This window comes from Protopterus annectens, chromosome 15.part0, assembly GCF_019279795.1.
Source record: "Protopterus annectens isolate FY-2018-M chromosome 15.part0, PAN1.0, whole genome shotgun sequence".
Lineage (NCBI taxonomy): Eukaryota > Metazoa > Chordata > Ceratodontiformes > Protopteridae > Protopterus > Protopterus annectens.
In genome coordinates this window covers 262,601,048-262,613,814 of record NC_056749.1, presented here as the reverse complement: position 1 = coordinate 262,613,814, position 12,767 = coordinate 262,601,048, and the positions used below count along the sequence as shown (strand labels likewise).

Here is a 12,767-nt window from a genome sequence, read left to right as displayed (position 1 = left end):
CTAGGAGGTAGTTGGCTAGTTAGGGCTTGAATTGTCTCTAAAGAATCGGTTAAATCTGTCAAACATCTTCAGGGGTTTTATCAATAGTAGCAGCAGGCATTGGGGTTTAAGTTTGTGCAGGATATAGTAGATTATTTAAACCTGCCCAAAACTTCTGAGGGTAATTTTGATTTACTGTCTGTAAATTACAGTAGTAATTTTTTTTTCTTTTAAAATTGATTTTTTGGTTTCGTTCCTGAATTGTCAGTATTTAATGTGAACTTGAGGGTCTTTAGAAGAATGCCCTAAAGCCCATGCTTTCTTTCTAAGGGTAATTTTGAGTTTAGACTCTTTAGAAAGCCATGGCACAGTTTTTGCTTTGGCTGTCTTTGAACGAACAGGTGCATGCAAATCAAGGATCTCAAGGAATTTGTAAAATATGCTCCTGCTTCCTCTAAGGGAGGTGTTTTAGAATAGACCAATTACATGAGTTTAGTTCTTGTTGATGTTTGGCAGGATCAAAATTTTTATTGTTTCTTACCTTTCTAAGTAAGTGTTGTTGGGAATTAATGGTTTTGTGCTTAATTACATTTGTGAGAAGGTGATTGCTTAGGCCATCAAGGAGGGTACCAGAGGTGTATAGTTGGGGGTGACTATTTGAGCTCCCAGTCAAGTATGCTTTCTTTTTGGTTGGGTTTACCTACCCTGGTAGGGGTGGATATAATTTGTGTAAATACATGCAGGTTAATATGGGTGGTTAGGGATTCTGAGGAACAGGTTCTCCAGTCTGTTAGTCTCCAAGTAGTAGGGTTTCTTCGGGGTAGTGACATGATAGCCATTGCAGGATATCTTCAAGTGTAGATATATTGTTACCTGGGGGAATGTACATACAGATGATGTTAATGCATTTATTTTTATTAAGTTGCAATTTGGTGGCAAGAATTTGAGTTAATCTGAGGTGGTGGTTTTACGTCTATGGCGACATTCAACTCAGATTTATAGAGTACAGCTACCCCACCCCCTTCCTCGATGCACGATCCAGCCTGTGTATGTTGTACCCAGGTGATAACTCTTCATTGTCTTTAGTGTTAGGTTTTAACCAGGTTTCAGATAAACAGAGAATCTCAGGGGAGTGGACACCCAGAAGTGCGTGCAATTCATGTACCTTGTTATTAATGCGTCTAATATTGAGATGACAGGCTAGGAGAGAGTTAGTTGGCCTATTAATTGTAGGTTTGTAGCTTAGATTGCAAGTAGAGGGGGTATGTGTATTTGAAGTGGGTGGGTCAGGGTTGAGGTGAATATCACCACCAAGTATTAAGTTGAGTCTATACTTGGTGATGAACTTCAGGAATTTGTTTTAGTTTGTGGTAGTGTTTGGATCTAGAGGTAATGTGCTTGGGGTTGAGATGTTGATAGACTGAACAAGATGTTGGATAGAATCTGGTAATGTAAGTATGGTTGAAGGTGGAAGGATTTACAGCTGGTGTGATAGTATGGCCTTTTGGGACCTGAAATCCCTTGAGAAACTGGTTTTCATACAAGGTAAGGAGGTATGGTGCGAACAAGAGGGGTAGTAAAGAGGAGTATGTCATTATCTGTGATTCAGCTAGTGAGTTAAGGAACTGTTTTACCTGGTGATTCAACACCAGAAGATAGAGTGGTGAGGTAAAGCTACTGGAAGGGGGATGGGAGAATGCCAGATGAAAGCTAATAGGTGCTATTAAAATGTAGGTAGAAGAATGGGGGGTGGGTGGAATTATCCCTGATGAAAGCAGATAGGATCTAGAAAGTGGGGGAGTGGCTATAGTACTATAAATTTAGAGGTATTGGGGGCAGGGAGGGGATCGAGGAGAGCCCGAGTGTAGCGGGGCTATTGCAGTTTACAAGGTTTCCTAAAGCTATAAGGTAAGTATTATAGCTCTTAATGTAAGAGTCAATTTACTTAAGTTACAGGGGAAGGAGGCAAACACTCAAGTAGAAAAAAAGAACCCTGTGGCTGACTAATATGGTGACCTGCTTAATTACAAAGCACTGTAAGTGAAAGCTTAAATGCTTTTTGCGTGCAACCTACTCTGTTTAAATGCTGACAGAAACTGATTGCAGTCCTGTAGACACCGTTTTTTAGGGAACTGTAGAGTTCCATCTGAGTCACACCAGGTCAGCCAAGGGGGGAAGAGAGAGGGATATCCTATGCACCTAGATTTGGAAAAAAAAAAATCTTATGTACATGCATATGGAGTAAATTAATTTTTTCTCATTTCCAGATGTATGAGAGAATTCTAAGTCTTGACCCTGTTACAGGAAACAGGATAAAATCTTGAAAAAAATGTAAGAAGGTGTGGTTTAAGAAAAGGTTTCTAGATGACAGTAAGGAAAGCCTGGAAGGTTCAGAGAAGTCTTATATTAAGAAACCATTTCGGACTCTGTCCTCCCTCCATCTAATCACTCATCCCACTACTTGCAGTTGCTTGTTTAGCAAAAATAACAGGAAGCCTACTTCTGCATATTTGGTAATATATTAATTGATTCATGGGTACTAAATATAACGGAGGGTTACTCACTTATGTGGGCATCCATCATATACTGTCATTCTCACTTATTTCAGAGGTGATGCACCAAGGTGTCACTGGTCTCACTGCCAGCTAGGTGTACGATTCTAGTCCCTACTCTGTCCTTTGAAAGGAGTGCGATTCGGCACCCTTGCTGGACTTTTGAAGACTGGTTACTTAGTCGTATAGGTCCCAAAGTGCAAGATGATTACCCTGCAGGGTGTGCTACTTCCACATCTAAAGATACACTTGGTCACAGTGTACCTTCCTGTAGATTCCCAGCCTTAAGAGTTGGACACACTTTTTCAGAATCTTAGTTGAGGGATGTCAATAATAGTTGTTCTGCTTAATGATGATTGGGCTTTCCACTTTTACAAGGGTCTTTATCGGTGATTCTGCAGATTGAAAGATGTTCACATCTGTCCTTGTGGATGACTGATTCAAAGGGCTTTCGGAGAGGTGGTGGCATCACTGGAGGAGTTTGCAGTGAAACTTTAAAGGTTCGAGTTCACTCTGAATCTAAAGAAGTTGTCCTCATTCCCATCATAGATTGTTGTCTTTCTGGGGTTCCTTTTGGATACATCCACCTAGATTGCTCTTTTTCCCACCTGAATAAGTGAATTACCCAATAAATTTCCAGAAGTTGTCAGCCAAGGCCAAAATCACGGCTAGTGAGTTTGAGCCCTAAGATTCATGATCTCTGTTATTCTGATTCCCTGGCCAAGCTACATATGCAGAGACTTCAGTGGAATCTGACTTGTGTGAACCAAAAGCTCTCGCCTGTTTGACCAAATTGCCATTTTTCTTTGTAGTATAGGAACTGTATCAGTGTGTAATACGGGTATGGCTCACTCTGGATGTAAACTTTTACTGAATAGCATCCTTAACCAGTCTTTTTATAGACAGATGTTTGGGACATTCCCTGGGGTGCTTGCTCACCTGTTCTTGATATGGGGCTTATGAAATCAATGGCGGGGAGCTACATAAACTGTAAGCAATGCTTGCTGTCGGAAAGCAACACCTTCTCTCTAACACAGATCTGGTGCTTCCACTGTGCTTCTCCCTTTTCCCTTTGGATATCGGGGAAAATGGAGAATTAAAGCAGTGATACCTGCATCCTTATGGTCTTGAAGGCACTAGTTTTCCCTACTAATGGAGATAGAAGGATCCACCAGGCACTCCCAGACATGGTAAACTTATTTCCCAGGACACGATGTTCATTGTGTTTCACTGTTGTAGTCATTACTTTTGGGTTATCCTGCTGGCAGGCAACCCGCAGTCGGCCTGAATTCCGAAGTCCTGGTCCGGTGTCTGTTGCTGTCGCCTCTTCACTGACGTCAGTGCACCAGGGGTATAAAGATGCAGCCGACACCATTTTCTTCAGTCTTTCTTGCCGCGCGGTGCCCGAAGCAAAAGCAGCAAGTGCTGGTCTGCCAACTCCTGAGATTTTCACAATTGAATTTCAGATCCGAAGTCTTCATTAAAGCTAAGTACCCTGTTGGGGAAACTTTTTTCTAGCTCCAGACCTATGTCAGAAAAAGTTAACAGATGTATTTCTTGTGGGAAGCAAATACCTCATAAGGATTTTCATTCTTACTGTATTCCTTGCCTAGGCCCTGATAACGAATTTGCTAGCTGTCGGTTTTGTGCTAGGTTTAACCAACGCACTATTAAGCGTCGGTATGATTTTGCGTTTCATTACTTTGGCCGAAGGTTTAATTATATAATGCCATCGGAACAGCCAACGACAGGAGTTTATAAAAAGCACAAGGAAAAGGACAGGCATCTGAGGTCCAAAACCAACGAAGCCCCAGCCAGGCCAGTCGCCAGTTCTCAGTGAGGTGCTTTCGCAGCCGCTGACGCCCGCTACCTCAGAGCCACAGGCCGCTTCCGACTCCCACGTGGAGCCAACTAGGCCTCTGGATACTCAAGGTATTGGACACTCTGAAATTATTCCCTCAGATGGGTCTGTAGCTGCTGAACAGATATCTGCTTCTGAGGGTGTTTTCAGACCTACACAATTGTATGTCAAGCCAACCTCCGCTTCAAAGACAGACTAAAACAACTCTAAAGACAAAGAAACAAGTACAGCATTCTTCTGGACAGTCTTCCATGCCTAAGAAACAGATGCTTAAAATGGCCGAAGTCCTAATTACTGTGATCAGGGGTTCCCATCCCCCTCCTAAGAGGCCTAGGCAAGAGACAGAATGACTCTTCTGATCAGATTTCAGTTTCTTCTGATTCCTCTTCTGAACAGGGATACTCTATTCCTCCCTATGAGGATTCTGATGCTGAAGAATCTATTCCTTCAGTCTCTCCTCCTGAGGATTATTCTTTTGGGGACACCCTGCATACTATGAGGGAGCATTTTCACTGGGAGAGCCAAGATTACTCAGAATCTAAGAAAAGGCTCAGACTTTCTGTTACTACCTCAGCACAGACCTCTTGCTATTCCACCTGTACTAGACATTGTAGATGTATTTTCAGAGTCCAGCCTGTCTCCTGACACTCTACCCCCTGCACCTGCTAAGCCAGACTGATATTATAGGGTTACAGACTCTCATAACTTTCTATATAAAAACCCTGCTGCTGACCCAGAAATTACATCTCAGGGTCCCAAAGGGGTCAAGGCTTCCACTGCAAAAAAAACCCTGTCCCCTCTGATAGGGTTTCTAGGGCACTGGACAGTTGGGGGAAAAAAGTTTACACTTCTGCCTACCTTGGCTGTAAGGGCTTTAAATTCAGTTTCATATGCTTAAATATCAGCAGTATTTAATGTCACTGCTTAAACAGAAAATGTTGACAAATTCTGAATGCTCCGATAACAAGGAAATGCAGGATTTTATTGCATGCAGCTGAACAAGTGGGCAAGCGTACTTTGCATTGTGGTTTTGATTCACTGGAGGCCTGTTGCAGGGCCGCTGTTACGGATTCTGTCATTAGAAGGTATGCTTTAACGGAACAGAATTTGCCTGATCATGTTCAATTAAAATTATTTGATGCGCCATTACAGCATGATACTTTGTTTGGTGTTAAGGCAGAAGAGGTGTTGAAGAAAATGGGGGATAAAGCAAAATCCATGCAGACAGTTAAGGATTTCTTACAGGTACAGCCACCCAGATTTAGCAGGAACTGGCCTACAAAGAATTGGTTCTTTCCATTGTCAAACAGGCCACAAAGAGGCAGATACAGACGCCCCAGAGGCAGATCCCAGCCCCAAGGCTCATACAGACGTAAACAATGGGGTGCTTCTACCTCCAAAAGCAGAGAAGACAAATTATAACCATACATGAAACTGTCCCAATGACTTTCCTCTGCCAGATCCAAGCACTTAACTTTTGGCAGCCCCCTTAGGGGGAAAATTAGCACTTTTTTTCACCAAATTGGCACACAATTACCCAGGACAAATGGGTCTTGAACATAGTGTCTCAGGGCTACAGGTTCCACTTTCACACCCTGCCAAGGGCAAAAGGTATGCCAGACCTGTCACACAATCAATGGGCAGAGGCACAAAAGCAAGTTTCATCCCTCATGGACATGAGGGCCATTCAACAAGTACCACACTCAGAGCAGGGTCAAGGATTTTACTCTAGACTTTTCTTGGTGCCCAGAAAGGACAAAGCCTGGAGCCCAATATTGGACCTATCTATACTAAACCCATTTCTGGATGTTCCAAAATTCAAAATGTTGAGACTGCAGCATCTACTGCCCATGCTGGGCAAGAAGGCTTGGCTTGTAACTTTGGACCTAAAAGTGGCATACCTGCATGTCCCAATCAGACAATCTTGCAGAAGATACCTCAGATTCATAGCTGGCTCAATGCACTACCACTGCTCTGCACTGCCCTTTTGCTTATTTACTGCGCCTAGGGTCTTCACAAAATGCATGGCACCAGTAATTGCATTTTGCAGACAGAGGAATTCAAATATATCCTTACTTGGCCGACTGCCTTATTCAAGCAGAGAACAAAGACATTCTACTAAAGCATCTGGGGTTTGTAAAAAGATTACGAATTTGTTTAGGGTACACAGTAAATGAAAAGAAATCAAAACTAGTACCCTCTCAAGAGATAATATTCCTGGGTGCAAGCTTAAATACAACTGCCCAGATGGCTTTTCTCACGCCAGACAAAGGCAACTGACTTCTTACTTCAAAATGTTGACAACAAAGACCCAGTTATCTGCAAGGAAAATCCTGCAGGCTTTGGGCTTCATGGCATCCTGCATTCTTCTAATTCCGTATGCCAGACTGTATATGAGGAAACTACAGTGGTATCTAAAAAGTGTTTGGACTCAACATTGCCACAGCCTGGAAACATTAATTACCCTCATTCCCTGCCTGCAACAGGAGTTTTGATGGTGGGCACAGGCCTGTCACCACAACAATGGACAGCCATTCACTTTACCCACAGCCAGGCAGACACTATCAACGGATGCATCAGATTATGCCTGGGGGGCCCACATGGCAGGAAAATGTATTCAGGGCACATGGCCCACAAGCCAGATGCATCTTCATATCAATCAAAAAGAGATGCTAGCTTTTCAGAATGCCCTGACAGCTTCAAGGGCCTACTTCATCCAGGACAACTACTAATAAAACTGACAATACTACGGCCATGTGGTACATAAACAGGGAGGCGCACATTCCTACCCCCTCTGCAGACAAGCCATGACTTTGTGGGACACAGCATTGACTTATCAAATTCACCTGCAAGTACAATTCCTGCCAGGAAATCTAAATAGTCTGGCAGAACAACTCAGCAGAAACCTCATGGATCCCCACCAGTGGAAACTGGATCCACAAGTCTTCAGCATGATAAGGAAATGGGGATGCCCAGACATAGATCTATTTGCCTCCCTCCACAACTGCCAATTAGAGAATCTGCACAAGGATTTATCACAAGCTAGCATGGAAAGTGGATGCCCTATCCTTCAGCTGGAAAAACCTAACAGTATATACCTTTCCTCCACTGCCTCTCCTCCCCCCAAGGTACTCCTAAAAGTCAGACAAGAGAAGCCAAAATGATTGCCCCAGACTGGCCTCACCAGCACTGGTACCCAATCCTAAAGAACTTGTCTCAGGGTCCAGCCTGGACATTGCCTCAAACTTCTCAATTATTGAACCAACAAAACAATCAGATCCTGCACAGTCAACTCAGGACCTTAAATCTGGCAGCATGGCGGATAATGTAGCCATTCAGAACACTCCTCTTTCAAAAGCTGTCTTGGATGTTATCTTGGAGGCCAGGAGGCCCAGTACCAGAAAATCTTCTGCAGAAAAATTGAGATTCTGTGCTTGGAACAAGGAATTGACACGTTTGTACCAAATATTCCTCAGATTTTGCAATACTTAACTGAGATGCTGGACAAAGGCCTATCGTTTTCTTCAATTGAGATTCATGCCACTGCCATTTCAGCCCATTACAATACGGAACTACCTATTTTTTCTCATCCTTTAATAAGGCAGTACCTCAGAGGGGCCAAAAAATAAGACCTCCAAGGAGAGCAGCAATACCTGCGTGGGACCTCAATTATGTCTTGGAAAAGCTCACACTACCTCCTTTTGAGCCAGCCTCAACAGCTGATACAAAATTCTTATCCTGGAAAACAGCTCTGCTCCTAGCAATAACCTTTGCAAGACGAGTCTGAGTTACAGGCACTCATGGCTGTGGAACCTTTTATTTTCCATCCAGACAGGGTTTCTCTGAGGACAAACTGTACATTTATGCCTAAGGTGCTGTCCAGTGTGGCCCTTAACCAAACCATTCACTTGCCTACTTTTTATCCATACCCACAGAACAAGGGTGAGAGACTTCTGCATTCTTTGGACATACACAGCTACGCTTCTACTTGGACAGAACTAAAGCTGTCAGAAAGACTGAGCAACTTTTAGTGGCATATTGCTGCAGGATCACAAGGAAAGGCCATCTCAAAGCAGGCTATTTCTAAATGGATAAGCCATTGCATTCGTTTCTGCTATTCACAGCATGGCAAATCAGTGCCTCAGGGCATTAGGCCACATTCTACCAGAGCAGCAGCTACTTCAGCAGCCTTCCTCTGAGGAGTACCAACCAAGGACATTTTGGAGGCTGTGACCTGGACTTCAGTGCTCACTTTCACAAAGCACTACCACTTACTTCTTTACTCTAAATCCAGAGCAGGCTTTGCCACTGCAGTTCTGCAGGGCCTCATAGCCACTCCCAATTCTATTTAGGCCCAGCCACCCAACCCAAGTGTAATGACTGCAACAGTGAAACACGAACATAGTACAGTTGTGTACCTACCATAAATGTAGATGTTCGAGTGTATTCACTGTTGCAGTCCAGGTTTCCCTCCCACCATCCCCCTTTCATCTGCTGGATCTTATCTGTGCTTCTCTCTTTTATAGAACCTATGTGGTGTATTTGCTTGTAGATGAAGGAAATGTTTACTTTAGTGCATGCATGTTTATTGGCATAATCCATTTAGCCTACCCTTATGGGGGCATCTGACATCTGGGGCAAGAAAAAGTGAAGAAAATGGCGTTGGCTGCAACTTTTATACCCCTGGCGCACTGACGTCAGGGAAGAGGCGACAGCAACTGACATCGGACCAGGACTTTGGAATTCAGGCCGACTGCAGGTAGCCTGCCAGCAGGATAACCCAAGAGTAATGACTGCAACAGTGAATACACTCTAACATCTTACATTTATGGTAGGTACACAACTGTACTTTTCTCATCCACCCCATTCTGCAGACTGTAAGGGTAACAATTTGTAGAGTAAGGTTATTAATGCCCTTCAGGTACCACTATGATGTGGACATGCTCAAAATGTTTAATCTAGAAGACCCATTTTAAGGAGACCTTATCTCCATTTGAAGGGTTTTTTGGTGTTAGGTGGATAGAAGTACTTCAATCCTAAAACACGAGTGACTTGTTGAAAGCTGAACTAACCTGTACCTTCAGGATTCAGCTTTCAGGTGTTTAATCATTTCTGCTTTGGAATCTTCTCTTATCCCCTCTGCCCCATGCTAAGTCTGTATCTCTTGCTGCTGGTAAAAAAATCAACCAGTGACAAAACAGACCATCTTCAGTTGGGTTTTGCTGTTGAGTCTGTTTCTTCTACAAAGGTTGTAATCTGTATGGTCCAGCAAAAGCTCACCCTTTTAATGCAGCAGACACTGCAGTGGCTTTTATGCAGGGAGGATATCAGATTTAACATAGAAGCAGCCGCCTTGTTCTCTGGCCATACATTAACCAAATGCTACAAATTGGTGACTTGAGCAGGACTAATGTTTTCCAAGACTCTCTTTCTGGGCATCCCTTTCAATTTCTAATAATTATTCCAATACCCATTGTACTTGGAGTTGTCAGAGGGGTAATGAATTCTGAAACAGTGGTCTAATTACGAATCTAATTGTTGCCTACAATGCCAGTAAATGTGTGAACAGATCACTGTTTAATACATATTCCTACCCAGCATCCTCCCAGTTGATTCTGTTCTCTATCCACCAGAGTGCTGCTCCTTCCTTTGAAAACACAACACAAGAGCTACAGCTGCATCCCCAGCTTTCCTTGGGAATCTTTCTACCCAGTCCACCTTTGAAACAGTAAGCTGGTTCTTTGTTCAGGTCTTCTGTAACCACCACAGTTTATGGACTGCTTCAAGAGCTAGAGCAAGAATTGCTTCTGGTATCCTGCAAGGACTGTTCTCCAAATAGCTTATTTTGCCCCCCCACACTGTTTTGATAATCTTCAAAAGTGAAGACTCCAGTATTCAATACCCCATTGAGTATAGTATAGCTGTGTCAAAAACTTAGCATAACTGTACATGTTCAAGTACTGCTGCTTTTTGCAGACCTCATTCTGTCCCACCTCACCCTTTCTTTCCAGCTCTGTTATCCCAAAGTGTTGGGAGGGGAGCCCTATCTATTCATCCACCCCTTCACTCTTTTAAAAGCAGGTACTGTTTCTTGTTTTCTGAGCCCTTCTTTGTGGCGCTTTCAGATTGGGTATCTTGCTGTAGGTCTGGTCATTTCTGGAAATTAATCACCAAGGCCACCATATTTTCTAGCTGGGAGACTTCTCTCCTACGTCTGACAGGGCAACATAGGTCCAAAGGTGACATTGGCCAGTGCAACCTTTATAATACAGAGGTTCTTCCAGATGAAGGGCGTTGACTGATGACCCGGGGGGGAGAACTTTAGAAGTCTGGCTTGGCAGCAAGCTACCTGCACAGCATGAAATCCCTTATGTAAAGACTAAAACTGTGAAACTATTCTGTCTTCAGTTGGGTAAGCTTCTAATGCAACTGTTTTTTGGAACTGTAAAGTGGCTAGTTGGTAATTTATGTTTTGGGAACTCAACAGAATTTTGTACCATTTTAGACAGTCACTCACAGAATATGCAGACGAGTAAGATATATTTTAGTAAATATGAAGGAAGATGCAGACTTTCAATGGCCATTGTTGTTTTACAGGTGTTTCCAGAATTTGCTGCTGCTCATTCAAACCTAGCGAGTGTTTTGCAGCAACAGGGAAAACTGCAGGAGGCATTGATGCATTACAAGGAAGCCATCAGGTACAGATGTCACACACTTGCTTTTGTTGGGTTGCTTTTTAGAGGTTTACAAACAATTGCCAGGATGGCGGAGTGCTGTTTATTAAGTGTAGAAGCATTGATGGCAACTTGAGGATGTGGTTCGGATCCAATCCTCTTAATCTACTCTGCTGCTGTTTACAGCTCGTGGATACTGCAAACTATCAAGCTGCTTCCTTATCCATAATGGTCTAGTTCCCATCCATACCTCTGATCTCATTTGCCGCCTTTGCCTACTGATGTGGTTGCTGCCAGCCCTCGAGTGTTCGTGTATTCATAAGAGAAGTGTAATAATTTTTCTTCCCATTTGGCAATCTTTAAATTTCTTAACTAATTTTTTACTTCCCTTATCCTATGCTTCTTAAGTGTAACTTAGTTACCATTGTCTGTATTTTTCACATTCTTTTCTACATTTACATTAACACTTGCTACCAAACTCATTACATTCGAGTGACACCTCCAGGTGCATCTGCAGTTAACTCCTACTGATGCCTCTAGGCATCACATATTGCTTGCTCATATCTGCATCAATAATTCCAAAACCATGCTATGTACAAGGTTTTAAAAAAAATTTATCTTAAAGCATACACAATGGCAAACTCAGCTGCATTAATATTTGATCTCAGTATAGTGTAGGTAAAAATATCTGTTTAGTGCAAGTAGAGAGATTTTAAATGTTTTTGATATTCGTTTAGAAATATTTCAACAACCATGTAACAGCAGAGCTCCATAGCCTCATGAAAGCTTTCAGCTAGATGAATAAAATGCTGTTGATAGTATGCATATAATTGAGTGTTTACTGAAATGTAAGTTTTTTATAAAATTTTAACAAAGTAATAGTTACTGTGTTTACTCTGACTTCTAAAGTTTAAGACCTAGAACCTGAAGAATACTACTACTGTAAAAATAGTTTGTGCTGTAGAGTTTGCAATTTATAATTCCATAACTCCAATGGTTCCAGAGATATGAACATTTGTTTTAAGTGTGAAGACATAATTTGATTTTGTCAAAAGGCTTAGGCTCCACCCACTGGAGGTTGCAGGGCAAACTTCCTGAGCACCAGTGGAGTGAATAAGTTGAACAAAAAAAAAGTTTCTGCCCATTTTCAGCCATTTCAAGCTATAGAAAAAACATTCTGGTTTCATAAAAATGCAGTGTGTGGTCATAAGATCCATCTGTCTGACGTTCACGACTTCTGTGTATATTGTTTAGGCATTGTGCACTTGAAGATGTCCTGCAACATCTGCAAAGCATTTAACCCCAGGGGCATTGATTGATCGTAAAAAGAAATTGATATGGAAAGGACTTCTTCTAGCATCCTTTTTTGAGTCACTGGCTGGAACTTTACCCTACAAGGCAGACAGAGTCCAGAAAGCATCAACCGGAACCTTCTGGAGCCCACCATTCCTTATGATCCAACCACAGACCCAGCCCAGAAAATCTAGAAATGGTCTGATTCGAAAATCGAATCTTGGAATCCGACTGTTTTGGATACAAGGCCTGTCTCATTGGATCTGGTTCATTCAGAGCAGCAACAGCTGCCTTGGACCCGGTATGCATCTTATCTGGACCCTGTCTCTTCTCAGCTAGCATCCTCCTTTTTAGAGATGTGCTGTCACTGTAGGTCCGCTTCAGTGCCTGCCTTTTTCCAATTTTCCA

At 42.6% G+C, this 12,767-nt stretch overlaps 1 protein-coding gene across 1 annotated transcript in view; it reads left to right on the top strand.

Annotated features, from left to right (window-relative positions):
- Nucleotides 1–12,767, top strand: part of OGT (O-linked N-acetylglucosamine (GlcNAc) transferase) — a 2,411,396-nt gene that overhangs the window by 1,042,699 nt on the left and 1,355,930 nt on the right. The window contains exon 9 of the mRNA XM_044057256.1: nt 10,898–11,090. Within this exon, the coding sequence (XP_043913191.1) occupies nt 10,898–11,090 (193 nt within the window). The remainder of the gene's footprint in view (nt 1–10,897; nt 11,091–12,767) is intronic.